Genomic DNA, 15117 nt, shown 5'->3' on the forward strand with positions numbered 1-15117 from the left:
TCAAATTGTACCTACAGTGGTAGACTAATGTAGACTAATAAAATAACATAAAAGCATCTGAAGCAACTTTATCTTCCCTGAGATTCTGCACAATGTCTGGACTGTTCAGAGAGGGACCAGCAGCTGGAATGTACACGGGCAATTCCTCACTTTGCAGCCTGGCTGCACAGAAACCCCTTTGGAGGAACAGGCTGGTGGCAGGTTCAGGTGCATTTCTGTCTGCCCATCAACATTTACATTACCTTATTTTAGAGGATGGTCTAGAAATTTAGAGAAGAAATTTACAGAGGGAGCACAGGTTAAAAAAAACCCACCCTAACTCCTATGAAACAAACTGAATACAAATTTCTGAATAAGAACTTCAGTTCCCCCAGCAGGTCAGCTGCCTGGCTTTCTCCATGACTCTGAGAGCTCTGATGCACAGAATAAAGGGAATATCTGCAATAACCCATCTACTCATGAGGTGTGTGCCAGTGTGACTGCACCTCTGGTTTAAAAGGAGCAGCTGGGATTGGATAACACATCCTCAAACACAGCGCAGCAGTTGGGAATTGCGCTGTTTATAAACACACACAGATCTGGGAAACAACAGTTTGGGTATTTGTTCCTGCAGTAATTCCAATTGGCAATGGACACCAACTCTAATAAATTCTTTCCTGTCTGAACTTTGCAGCAGACATTCAAGAAATGCAGAAATCCCCTTCCCAATGGCAGACAAACATGATGCTATTTTTCCTGACTGACTACTGCAAAAATAACAACTATTTGCCATTTGCAAAAGGTTCCCTGCCAGAACTGCAGGGAAGTGCTCCCAGTCCACATGCAGTCCCCTCACAAAGTGCCCCAGCACGAAGGACAGGAACAGGACCTTTGAGTGCAGAACTCTCAATTTTCTGGCTTTTGTGGGTTTAAGTCAGAGCTTTAATGTATTTGAAGACAATTTTTTTTTTTGTCTGTGAATATTTATAAGTGTGAAAAATCCAGGACAGCTGGTAATGCATTTTGAAGTGTGCTAACAACACTGTATCAAACAGCTTCCTATTGATCACATCATGCTTTCAGTGGCTAAGGATTTCAGACGTGGTGCTTATACATTTTGAATAAGAACTTCAAGTACCTTTTGCTTCAAGCGGTTTTTCACTTCTTTTATTCCCATTTTTGCATGATCTTTTGCCTGCATGAAAAATTAATTTAAGTTAAAATTCCCTTCTATTTCCAGCAATGACTGAGTTTGTTTTCAGTTAATAAAAATGGCAATAATAAAAAGATGTAACAGGATACTGAAAACACATTAAAACAAACAGAAAGCTAAAAAGACCCCAAATAAACAAAAAACACCACCCCACCTTTGTTGCAAAAATTTTGTTTTCCCTGTTCTGAAGCTACAGACATCTTTCATCTTTTTGCATTCCACAGCCTTAGTGCTCCCCAGTAAGTATTTATCTTTGCTATAAATATCTTCTCTTCCACACTGGCAGCGAGCCTGCAAACGCTCCTTGCAGTGCTCTGGATGCCAGCTCCATTTAGTAGAGCCAATCTCATCCTACTCCTCTCTCTCAGCCTGGAGGAAGGCAGGAAAAAACCAAAGTTTGAATGGTTATCTCAATGCTGTTTGTAGCATTATTTCCCAGAACTGAGCATATAAGAAATCCTCACTTGTTTCTGTGCTGTTTGATCTGGCAGAGTGGAGCTGGCAGCCACACACGATAGCACAGCAACACACCAGCTGTTTGTTAACAGCACTGAAAACACTTCCATTTAAAGAATAACTCAGTAAGTTGGGCTCTAAATAAGCAGGTATAAGAAATCTCCAGGGAAAATTAATTGACATTTAGAAAAGATGGAAACAATTTGGAAAATGAGAGGATTCCCTTATTTCGATGAAGCTGCAAGCAGGGAAAGCTGAGGTAACAATGATTTCCAACAGAGCAATGATGAGATGGTAGAGCTGCCTAGCAGAGCACACAGGCACTATTTCCCAGAAAGAGTTCTGTGTAATAAATGGAATTTATCATCTGTACTTTCAAAAGAACTCACAAGTTCCCATTGTCCTTTGCATTTCAATTGAGTTTAAATTCAAAATGACTTTTTCATTTAAATTTGAAATTTGAATGAATGTATATGTTGAGTAATTTTGTGAGTCCAATAAAAATGGATGTAAATCTTGAGTCTCATTTGAAAGGTTAAAAGAGAATTGTAATTAGACTCTTATCTCAGTAGTAAGCCAGTACTCAATACTTACAAACTTATAGACAGTCTTCATGGCAGGGTTAGCCTTGGTCTTTACTGTGTTTAAAATGGCTCCACTTCCTTTCTGTAATTATAGTAACAAGGGAAGAAATGTTATCAAAGCTCTATAAAGCAAACAGCAATCTAAAATCCACCATTCTTAACTTAAAATAACAGAGCATTAACTACCTTTATTGGCAGAGCTGCGTATGGAAAGGTCAGATTTAAAGAAAAAGACCCAAGGAAAACCCCTCTGAATGTCGCTCTGCTTTTGCCCAGTTCTGTTTAATACAGCACTTGTCCAAGGGACAACACATGTGCCTCCCAAGAGCCCCTGCCTTACATGTCTCACAAACTCCTGTGCTTCCACTTACCTCAGGGGTGTCCTGTTATATTCTACTAAAATCCTAACCAAGTTTAAAACACAAGTATCCTGAGCAGCACTCAATGTCTGAGCCAGAGACTGTGCCTCAGCAGAGCTTGTACATTCAGTCTCAAGAGGGAAGATCTGTTTTTATTTTGCTCTTTTCCTTTCCCTCATCCTGCAGTCCTGTTTATCATACACATGGTACCTTTTTAAGACACAAGTAGTTGATAAAGGAATAAACTGAGGGGAAATTAAATCTAACTCCAGTCACAAACATTAGTTCTAGAACAGCTGAATTTCATGTCAAATGAAAGTGATTATACTATAATCAAAGTGATACATCAGCTGCAATGATCTGTTCATTTGGTTGATGTTTCACACCCCTGCCATACCCCATAGACTATTGCTGAGAAACACAGGACAAGGTCAGAACCCAAGGAATTAAATCCTGGCTAATGTTGTATTTCCTATTTTCAGTGCAAAATTACATTTCCAGAGATCAAATTTGATTATATGCAATTAGATGTAAACAGCTTTAAGATTTACTGTCTCTGTCCATACATGAAAACCTTCAAGAGGCCAAGCCCAGTTCAGGGTGTCTGGCAGGATCTCATGTGCTTACCCTCACTGTGGACAGCCACTGGTGGTACAGTTTGTCGCTACCTACAGAGAACCAAACACAAACAAACAAATTATAACCCTCTGCTGAACGGAAAACAAGCTCAAAATGTGAAGTGTTGACACTTAATGTTTCTGAAGCGTGGACAGAACAGGACAGCTAGCCTTTTCTTTCAGGAGAAAATATAACATTGATGAGGGATTTACACTTTCCTTTTTTCTCTGTGTTGTCTCAGACACTGGAGAACACAGATGTTTCTAAGTTCACTAAAAGAAGTCTGAGGTGGTTCTGGGTAAAGCTAAGATTTTTCCTCCAATGCAAGAATTCTTAGTTGTACTTTATTAAAGTTGTAATGCTGAGTATTTTAAAGACTGAACAGACATTACTCAGACTACAATACATTATTCAAAGCTCTTGACAGAGGAAAGAACAAAAATTTAAGACATTTCAAGCCACCAGGATCACTAAGCCACTGTTATTTACCCAGCAGCAATGAGCAATTACATCATGATAACCCACAAATGGTAAGCCAACGAAAGTGTCTGAAATTACATTAAAATATTTATTACCTGCATATTCTCCCATATTTATCTCCTCTTCAAACACATCGCTGAAGCCCTCCCCAGAATTCAGCAGATCCAGACGCCCATCAATGAACTGCATCAGCATCAAAAGACAGAAACACATCAACCATCCCATTCTTCATCTTTTCAGAAAGACTTTATCCTTCATTAGCTGGAATAACCTCATTGTTTGCATTGGGTAGGAACTCAGAATGAAAATACCAACCAAACTGGCACGATGTTGACCACTGCCCAAAGGTGTGTGCCTTTGCTAAAAACCAGTATTCATGCTTGGCGACACATACATGGTTTTTAGCTGCCCTAAAGCAGTAGTTCTATGTTCAACAGTAATGTACTTCCTGGACAAAGTTTACAGGACATATCTTGGGTCTAGGCATGCTCAAATAAGAAAAACCCTTGAGCTCAGAGACCATTAGTGGGAAAACCCATCCACCTCTCAATATCCAGAAAGCCTCAGCACCTGAGTCTGACAGAAGGCAGCAAGCAGGAATTGAGTTGCTGCATTACAGGATCAAGGGATACAGAAACAGCCCCCCAGACCCCAGCTGAATTGTTACAGAATCTGCTTCCCATGCATCACTGGAGGCAGTACCTGCTTGAAGAGCTGGAGCTGGATGGCGTTCTGCAGGAACTGCCTCATCACAGATGAGCGGTGGGACACGAACGCTTCTTCACAGAAAGTGATGGGCTCACCCTGGAGAGTTCAGAGCATTAAACACTCAAACAGCCCTGACTGAGTCCCTCTGAATCCACTGCCTGCACCTGACCTACTTCCCTTCCAAAGTACACAGGTAAGGAACATAGGCCGTACCTAGCAGTGAGTAAACTGTACGTTATTTGCAGGTCCCAACCACAGGAAGCAAAGACAGGCTGGAAAATTTCAGATCATCAAAATAAACCAGGGTGGCTTTACACACTTTTTGCTAAAGCTGAAGAACTTTGATCATTCAAAAAGCTAATATTACTTACTGTCCCCACAATATGACACATGGTCGTGTGAATTCTGTATATTCTGCTTATTTGCCTCAGCAGAGCCAGCACAAACAGGTCAGGAATGTCCACTCTGTTTTCTCCACAGCTCTGAAAAACTCATATTGGAGGAGTGGAATTTCCCTTTTTCACAATCTTGTTGTCAAAAGACAGAAATTGTTTTGCAACTCTACTTTTATCTGATTTTAATGAGTTATGGTAATGCTGAAGTCTGCTGTGTATCTACCATAAGGGCACCAATTTCTTCCACACTTCTACAAATACACAACACAGAAAGCAAATATATTTATTGACTTAAAAACAAGTAACAAAGAAGGACTAAATTATATTGATGTATAATTATTATGGATGCTCATACTAAAATATATTTGGACTCTTCATCTGTTGAGTATTCAAAATTAACATCACAGAACAGTCTTGAAGTACTCCCTTTAAAAGGATGATAGTCTATTCCTGAAAGTTTTAAATTAGTAATTTAATTTACCACTGGCTGTGTAAATCAAGAAAACAGGGCTGCTAAAATGATTGAGGACGAGGATCAATTGCAAATGTCTGTTTTAGCACAGGATGGGTCTTCTTGACAGAGGGAAGTCACTTTCTTAGGAGAGTTTCTGTCACCCCTTGCTTGAGCCAGTGAATTTCCATGGATTTGGAAAAAAAAAGGCAGGTTTCTTATGTGTTAGTTACAGTTCCAGGTTAACTTATTTTAAAAATAATAACCTGGTTTTGATTTACTTTTTTTACAGGGAAAACCAAAATCACTAGATGCTTTCCACACAAGAAGCATGAGTGTGAAAAAGCCACTTTTTTTCTTCTTTGCTGTGGCTTTGCTCTCATCAGAATAAAGAATTATAAGACACTTCATTATAAAATAAACAAAGAGAAAATGTTTGGAAGAACAGGTTAGGCTGTTATGTGTGTGTATATGAGACACTGGTGCCAGTCTCCAGGACACACATGACAAAGGCTCTGGCTCCAAAGCCAAGGTGTGCACTGTCTGAAAGGTTTTACTGCATTTAAATGACTAACAGCTGTCTTCTAATTGACCAGTAGGAGAAAAGCTTTCCCACTAACTTCAGATACTGAAATGTAAAAAAGGATCCCTGGAAAATATTTTATCCATGTCAGAAAAATCTGAGTGAAAAGAGCTGGGAGGAATGGGTAAAGAGAAATGCTGATTAGTTTGCTAGGACAGACGTTCATCCAAGGAAGGTTTAGCTTTTGTTTAATCCTCATTTAAAAAACTCTTCAGAGGAAACAAGCAGCCCTTCCTATCACCTACCAGAATGTGGCACTTCCCCTATGGCAGAGTGGAGTGTGGACACGGTGGGATGAGCTGAGCCCTGCGAAGGGGAGGCGGCTGTGCCCTGCTGCACCTCCAGCAGCTCCTCTTGCCCCAGCAACACACACCCTGCAGCTGGGGCACCAGCAGTGTTAGCACACTTCCTTCCCAAAGTACTAATGATTGAGTTTGTTCATTAGCTTGATTAGACCTTTTGACTTCTTAAGAGACAATTCAGGCTCAACGGCTGCTGGATGACAGAAAAAACTTTAATCATGGAGGTCAAGCGTGAGCTTTGCAGCTCAGAATGCATTAGTGCCTTCCACCCTCGCTGACCTCCCCAAGGTGCACACTGTTCCACCCCCAGCCACAGCTTCAGGACAAAAAGACAAGCTGGACAATAAGACCATTTTCCTGGCAGATCTGGTTAACTGTAAATTATAAAGCTAATCAGCTCTGCTTTTACTGACAAGTGACATTATACATGAGGGGACGCCTGCAGAACTGCCGATATGGTGTGAAATGAATGCTCTTGTTTGCATGTGAAACAACTGAAATAACTTGTCCTGAAAAACTCATCAACTCCTAAACTTGCTGGTTCCAACAATTAAAATTTAGCCCTTCATTCATCAACACCCTAAATATCCATTAATCCCCTTTCCAACTGTAAATGCCTAACAGAAGCTAAAATATTGCTCTGCAAAGGCTCTTAATGGGTGCACAATATGACTCGATGAGGAATTTGACTTGATCTGTAATGTTGCAGATAATTCACATCTATTGCAAGACTGGATCACAGAATTATTATTACAAAAATGTACACATCTAATCTGCAATCTTAACACAAGAGAAAAAAATCTAAAATGTAAGATTATGATTCCAACATGCACTTTAAAAATAGGTGCCTTTTCATTATGTCTTTGCAAATCTCCCTTTATATAACTATTTCATATTCATCTGGCAGAATGAAGTTCATCAGGGCAGTGCAGCATCTCATGACCTCTGAAAAAGCTGAAAAGTTTCAGCCCACATCTGGTCTACTGCCAGACCTATTTTTAAACTAGAATTCTGTTACATTCTAAAATAATGCTTAAAACTACTTAAGGCAGCAACTGGAAAGCAAAAGGAGTCTAGGACTTATTTCAGACTGTTCTAGAGTTTCAGGAAACCTGCTGTTTAATTTTAAGAAGCCATGATACAAATTAAAAGATAAAGCCCAATTTTGTTTAGTTATGCTGTAAAAAATTCCACCATGATCCCTCATATTTTAAGGAAATCGCTTTCCCTCAGCTCACTGATTATGGCAGGAACTTTCAGACTGAGTATAAAGGACTGAAATATGTGGAATAGAAGACATATCAGATGAGAGAAGGACACAGAAGAAGGGACAGAGTCAAACACAAAGGATGCTTCTGGAAAGACACAGGAGCTCAGAGATGCCATGGAAATCCAACTACTCCCACTCCTGCAGAAATGTGCACCTGGACAGAGTGCTCTGAAGGCAGCACATGACTGCTGGACAGAGCAGCAAGGTAATAAAGACAGGGGTCAAAGGCAGGGATCAAATTAGGTCAACAATGAGAATCCCTCACACAAAGATTTCATAAAACTTGATTTTACAAAGGGGAAAAAACCCAGCCAAACGATCACCAACCCCAAGAAGCCAAGCTGAAGACTGTTTAGACTGTTCCCAAAACTGTGCTGTGGAAGGCAGGGGTGCTGAGTGTGTGTGAGCACGGGCAGCACGTGGTGCAGGTGATGGACCCTGGATGTGCCTTCGGAGCGTGCGGGTGCTGCGGCACAGCCTCGCTGCCAAACACGGCACAGCAGCACGCAGCGAAACTCGGGGCCTCCAGGCACACAGCGGGAAAGCTGCAAGTCCAGTGCCACTGTAGCACCCCCAGTACACAGCAAACCAAGGGCAAACAAGCCAGACACATATCACCCAATTATTGTTGCAAATAACCGTACCCTGTACTGCCAATGGTTATGCTGCAAATGGCAAAGTAAAGCCAGTAGGGGTATTCCAGGACTCATCAGCCTTAATTCCATCCAGAATGATAAAGCGAGGCAGGAGAATGATCTGGATATACACGACTGTCAGCAGCAACCAAAGGCAAGGCACTGCTCTGCAGGCCTGTCCAGAACTGTGATTGCCATGTCAGGGGAAGATTAGCTCATCACAGCTGAAGAAGGATCATCAGCCAGCCAGCGGGATTCCATAAAGAAAACCTGAAATTGATGACAGACCCCTGATAGGACATCGGCTCATTCAGCTTGCAATTGCTCTGACAAATAACCTCCCATAACCATTCCATACGTCCAGCACAAGAGAGCTCTTTGCATCCACCTCAGTCATAATGGGATCCAGAAAGCAGAGATCAAGCTCTCTGAATTAAGCAAATGATACCAGAGCTTTATTAGCATCTCAAGATGCAGCTCAGGAACAAAGAAATCATGTGTTCAGTGATTTGACCACACGCCTTCTAAGGAAAACTACATTCAGGTTCTGTTCAAAAAGAGGCTACCAGTTCTGATAAATGATTATTGCCAAGTGCAATCTTGAAAAGCATATTTAAAGCCACGTATCACAAATACAGACTGCACTGCCCAAACACGTAGCGTCTCACATAAGAGCTCAGCTCCATCACCAGCCCAATTTCAGACATTTGTTTTGGTTCCTCACTACGGAATACAGCCTCTGGTATAGACACAAAAGGGCACAAAACCAACTTCAAATAAAAGATGAAACTGTCAAAAAATGTGTAAGTAGAGAAAACTTCTACGACAGGGCAGTGGTTTTGCTTCTTCTTTCAAACTCTCTTAGTTCATCAGGATACCTGACATTTTCATGTTAGACCAAGTAAAACAACTCACACTCACACAGCTAATGAAAGTACTTCACTATAATGGAGCCAGCCAGTTTTCCAAGTGTTTATATGGCTAATTCCAGCCATTGCCTGCCCTGATTTCATCACCTACAGCAGCCAGACACTTCCTATCCCTAAGCAACTGCTACAGCTTCCTAGCTGGAACTCAAGCAACAAGCCTGGCACATGAAGTGCAAAGAAGCCAGCAAGAAAGCATTTAGGGCTGGGAGGAAAAAGAAAGGAAAAAAAAATTTAAAAAACCACCATTTCACAGATCAAGAATAGAGGCATGAAAATAATAAGTAACTTGTACACGGTCACAAAAGTCTCTGGCAGAGCCAGGGAAAAGAACCGAAATTTCTTTAATCCCTGCTCAGTCCCTTAAATACAAGGCTATTCTTCCTCTTCCTACTTGATATTGTGTCAATGCAGGAGTGTAGGTGTTGAAAGACTAACAAAAGGAAAGTAATAGTATGGTATTATGAGCTGAGAAACCTAATCTTTATCAGATACAGCAAATCTCTATGATGCTGCCTGCACTGGGAACTCTCTCTTTGTCCTGAATATGCTTTAAATTACTGGTATAATGTGTACTGGATATTGTTCCACTCTTATATTTATTCCACAAAAACCCCTGTGGCCCGCATGCGATTTTATCATTAGCTGGCAAGGTAATTTCAGGGCCTGGTTCTGCAATCATTCCATGAGCAATGCTCCCATTGAAGCCGGGACGTTCGGCATGCAAAGCAGCTGCCAATTCAGGGTCCCTGCAATGAAAAGGCCTTTTTCTATTTTAACTATTGTGGAATATTAGTGAAAAAACAGAAGAGGAGAAAAATTGCAGTGCGATTCTTTATATGAGTTATTCTATACTATGACAAAATACAAAAGTGTGCTTGGAAAAACAATCTACGCAAAGTATTGCCTATCAGATAAAGCACAAGCTATTTTTGTTTCTTTTATTAAAACTCAGTAGATTACAAAGTGTTTTGTTAAAATAGGAAAAAAAAAATCTCTGCAGACGTAACAAATCATTGGTCAAGATTTACAAATGACCAATATGCCTCAGGATCACAAATGTCAATATTTTGCTTCCTTTTGATTTCTTAGATACATGTAAAAAGTTCAAACTCATCCAAATCAATGAGGTTTCCAGATAAATATGTTGAAAGTATGTTTTTGTGCACAATGTAAATGACTCCTTTGTCTCAAGATCCCCAAAATCATATTCAATAAACAGCTATTTTGAAGAGCAATATATTTTACTATAAGATTTAGATGCTGATATAGATGCAGAAGGAGAACAAACTGTTTTTAACTTCACTAAAGCAACATGAGAGAAGCCTTAGTCATAAAGAGAAGTCATAAAATCCCACTCTCTTAGCTAAGTAACAAGCCCTCTGACTATAAATAAAATGGATATGATGGAATGAAAGTTTAATTTTGCACTGAGTTAGACACACCCAATCTCTGGTAGATCCACTGACGTACACCATGGAAGAACATGGCCTGCAGTGCCCCCTCCTTCACAGAGCAACTGGCAAAGGAAATGCTACAGCAGAACTCACTGAGGGTGGATCTGTCCTCGTGTTATGCTGCTCAGTAACTTGGTGAGGAAGCCTCAGCTACTGCCATGGAAAAACACAGCCAGGAAAGACTCAGCTTCGAGCAGATCCTGTCCCCTGAGAGAGGTTCCCAGGGGCCCTGGATTAGAACACTGGGAAACGGTTCCATTCCCTCCTGCCTGAGTCACATACAGGTCTCTGGGGAAACTTAAGTGGTCACTGATGAATACATACGTGCACACACACGTGTGTGCTCACTGTAACTTATGGCAGAGGTGAGACTGTAACTCAGTAACTTTGGGCACTACACTCTTAAAAGATGCCACAGCATCCACTCCTGGGGACAGCTGGAACCTGCCACTCCAAAGCCACTTGCATTTGTACTGCTTGTCCCAGAGCATCAGTCTGTTCTGTGTCTGCCAAGGCACTTCAGGGAGAGCTGAGCCATCAGGACACAACTGCCCAAGATGCCTTTCCTCAAGGACAGAAGACAGCGAAGGAAAGCATTTTCCTTTTAAAGTAAATGAGAACTTTTCACGGTCCTTTTACCATTTTCTCACCCATTGTCAGAAAGAGGCACAGATTTTAGCTTATGAGAAGGTAGAAAACACCACATCAGTATAATCATCAAAGCTGCTGCACTTCTATCACTTTCATCAGAACTCCTCGGTCACTAAAAGACCCATCTCACAATAGGCCGAGCATCCAGACATATTAGAAAGTATCATTTTTATAGGTCAGGTTTGGCTTCATTTTCCCAGGCTCTCCTGTACAACATCTCACAGCTTGCAGTTCTTATTTAAGTGCTTTAAAAAGTAGAAGCAAGAATATAAAAAAGTAACCTCGCCTCTGAGAGCATGGGAATGCTGGGTCTTCCAAGCAGTTAGTGCCAGATGTGTGATCTGCCTCAGCCCCCCAGTTCTACCATGGTACATTCATAAACAGCAAGTTATATCCAGTGTGAGGACAAGAAAGGAAGCAGACTTTTCCTTTCTCCGTTCTCCCCACACGTTTTGCTCTGTCCATGAGCTGTGCATTCCTGCAAACCCACGGCTCACACGTCCCGTTCTGCAGCAAGGAATCGTGTCCGGTTCGGCCACGTGGCTCCTCCCAACTCCCACCTATCGAACACATTTCTGACATGGAAACCGCGCAAAATTCCCAACTGCTTTCTGAGGAGGAAAACGCCATCTAATTAGAGCCCATGTGCAGGGAAGCATCTGGCTGGGAGCAGCGGTTCGGCGGCTCCCGGAGTTGTCGTGGAGACCAGGCGAGAGCGCCCGGAGCGGGCTGGCCGGGGCACGGGGCCAGCTGCACGGCTGCGTGCTCTGACAGCGAGCAGATGGGCAGCGACCGCCGGGCCCTGCTCCCCTCCGGACCCTGCTCCCCTCCGGGCCCTGCTCCCCTCCGGACCCCCTCCCCCCGCCGGGCCCTGCTCCCCTCCGGACCCTGCTCCCCTCCGGACCCCCTCCCCCCGCCGGGCCCTGCTCCCCTCCGGACCCCGCTCCCCTCCGGACCCCGCTCCCCGCCGGGCCCTGCTCCCCTCTGGACCCGCACGCCCGCAGAGATCAGCTGGAGCTTGTACAAGTCCTCGTCTGCCTTGGAACCTCCGGCTTCCGCCAAGGAAACAGAACTGAACATGCCAACGCTTCCACCACGAGCGCATCCATCCCATTAATGTAATGATGATGCGAAGCAGCAACAACTGGCAAAACGTGATGCAAATATTTTAAAAAACACTCATTTTGAAGCTTTATTTTGGCATTCAGTTCAAACTGCATTCTTGGAAAAATGCACAGGAATTTCTGTGATTCACACAGTGCATGATTCCATCTTGGCAGGGGAAGTTTGATGCTGTTTCAATTATTAATAAACTAAAACAAATGTTCCCCTACACATGCAAAAGAATTGTTAATAATAATAAAAGAATTGTTAGTAATGATGTCTCTTATTGCAGTGACCTCACAGCTTCGAGATCCTATTTTTAGTTACATGAATATATGGTTTTTGTTCCAAATTCTTTTTTAACTCAAAGGCTTTTGTTCACATTAGCTCAGCAGCCAGCTAAGAGCATCTTCAAGGGAAACAGAGTTGACCAAAATGCAAGAAATCTCATCACTTTGGCTGGAAAGCCCATTCATTCACACAGGCACTGCCCATGCCTTGCAGGAAGCACATCCTCTTCTATTCATTTTAGAAGATGAATTTTCCAGGAAAATATTTTTTTTGCCTCAAACTCCCTCAGAAAGATGCCTCAGCTTGTGAGTGCATCTGCCTGCAGCCTCGGAGAATCCCAATATTCATCTTCCACAAGGTGGAGTGCTGCATGGAACCAGCCCAATGGCAATTCTTGCCAGTGCCACAGAGAAGCTGCACCACTGGAGCTGGGAAAGCTCACAGCAGGCAGTGCCTGCAGAAAGCTCAGGAATGCTGGCTGCTGCAGAAAGAGTTCCTAATTCCAACTGCAGCCATGGGTACAACGTTGGGACCCAAACACACGTGCAAAACGTTACAGAGCTGCCTCAGCAGCACAGCTAATAACCAATAATGCACAATGCTCTAAATTTCCCAAAGTCTACACTAGATATTGACCAGGAATTGTTACAGCTCAGAATCACCCTGAACACTTCGTTAGCACAGTTACTGCCTGCTTCATTGATCACTACAAGTGTATTTTTCCATGTTTCCATTTTAGAAGTACTAAATTACATTGCTTCAAACAATGAGAAGTTGCTCATTTTAAGAACAGAACTTGCCTAACTTGCCTCTTAGTCCTGCTATTGCTATATTTGACATGCCATTGCAATTTCAGCATTTTTCAGGATTAAACAAAATACCCAGAAACCTTTAAAACCATTTTTGTCACATATAAACTGCTTCCACCCCTGCCAGATCACATCCAACTTGATTAAGCATTAAATTTGCAACTGCCTATCTTTCCACCCTCTATAAATACTTGCAAAGGTTCAGCCCAGCTCTGCAGGTGCTGAAGAGTTAATGCTTGGTGCTGTGGTCACTGTAAATAAGCAGTTTGGGGTAAGCAATATTGCTGTCAGACACACAACGCTTTGCAGGTGTGGGCAATAATTAAAGGTTTCAGCACATCTACCTGGATGAAGTATTTTTACCTCCTATTCTGAGGAGGAAGCCCTCTCTGTGGAGAGCAGAAGAGCTCATTAATGAGGCTAATTAGGTGTAAAGGGGGTAGAGTCTGGCATCAGCTGCAGCTTATAGAAGCTAATCATTAAGCTCTGTAATCTCTACCCCAGAACAGCAGATGATCATGTTCCTAGGTGACTGATGTTGCTAAGAAAATTTCCAGCACCTGAGTACCTGACCAAATACTTTTTGGTGAGACTAAAAATTCCCTTAACCCTCTACATGCCAGACAGCACAGCTGATATAATTTCTTTACTCATCAATTTTCTAACAATGACTATCCAATGAGATTTGAACTTGGCATGAGGCCTTTAATGAGATTTATTTCAGAATTAAAAAAAAAAAAAAAATCAATGCCACCAACAGCTTCTGGAAAGGAAGGGCACAAAATAAGGGCTGATAGAGCAACACGTAAGAGTAACACAGATAGGAGCAGTAATGCTTGAAAAAGAGTGACCACGTATATCTCCTGAAGGTTTGTAAGTTCTCTGTGTAATTTCTTTGCACAGAGAACTGAGGGTAGTTACAATACCACAGGGATGAAAGCTGTGTTAATAAATATGTAAAATAAGGATTTAATTGTACTCACCTAATTTGAAATGAGAAAAAGGACATAATTTCCATGGAGAGAGAATACATGGAAGCAGAGCTCAATCTGGAACTTGTTTCGTAAAATTAATTGCAAAAATAGCAAGCTATTGCAGCACTTCAACATGAATTTTTGAGTTCATCAGGCAGAACAGACCCTTTACTGGCAACCTGCTACTGTACCTTTTTTTCTCCAACGAAACAGCAGATTTGAATCAAAAATTTTTATGATTCAATTCAATTTTAACAAGAAATAGAATATTTTTTATCTCCATGCTACCTGTGGACTTGGAGATGCACAGACTAACATAAGTTGCTCAGAAGTGCCACTGGCTCATTACCATCAGGATATGGATAAGCCACCCTGGTAATCTAACAGTTCTCTAAGCATCAACAGAAAAAATATCTCCAACAATAACTAGCACCTTGTCTTACAATACAGATGTCAGATGAATAAATTGGATGATGAAACTGCTTCATAGCTAACATCCCATTATATTTTAATAATTCTGCAAATACACTGTAAAGACCAAACCCCATTAGGCAACAGAGGTTTTTACAAATGCTCTAAGCTAAGCTCCTTGTCCAGTAGTGAACACACTGTGCTTCAGCTTCCCCTGCTCTAGAACAACACACAAGGAGTTGGTGAAGGGGGTGCTTCCATATCAAACCAATCTAAACCAAGGCTTCTCCTGAGTATCTCTCCAAGTTCCTCCAAACCAATACAAGTTTCCTCAGTATCACCTGATCAAGTGCTTGGCAGGATTATTGCCTCTCCTATATAGAACACTCCTTTTTTCTCTTGAACCTTTGCTACTACAAACCCCACTTGCCTGTCTGTGGTTTCTTAGTCTGGAAGAAACA

General features: G+C 41.9%; 1 protein-coding gene across 4 annotated transcripts in view; it reads right to left on the minus strand.

The window, feature by feature from the left end:
- Positions 1-15117, minus strand: part of DENND1A (DENN domain containing 1A) — a 153918-nt gene that overhangs the window by 30177 nt on the left and 108624 nt on the right. For all 4 annotated transcript variants that reach the window (XR_015278232.1, XM_086858432.1, XM_086858434.1 and 1 more), the window contains 5 exons: positions 4392-4493; positions 3785-3872; positions 3219-3259; positions 2243-2314; positions 1118-1174 (listed from right to left, as the gene is read on the minus strand). Coding sequence is in view for 3 of the 4 variants with exons in the window: in XM_086858432.1 (XP_086714558.1) it covers positions 1118-1174; positions 2243-2314; positions 3219-3259; positions 3785-3872; positions 4392-4493 (360 nt within the window). In the remaining variant the exon portion in view is untranslated. The remainder of the gene's footprint in view (positions 1-1117; positions 1175-2242; positions 2315-3218; positions 3260-3784; positions 3873-4391; positions 4494-15117) is intronic.

Source organism: Cyanistes caeruleus, chromosome 20 (assembly GCF_971803275.1).
Source record: "Cyanistes caeruleus chromosome 20, bCyaCae1.hap1.1, whole genome shotgun sequence".
NCBI classification, from domain to species: Eukaryota; Metazoa; Chordata; class Aves; order Passeriformes; family Paridae; genus Cyanistes; species Cyanistes caeruleus.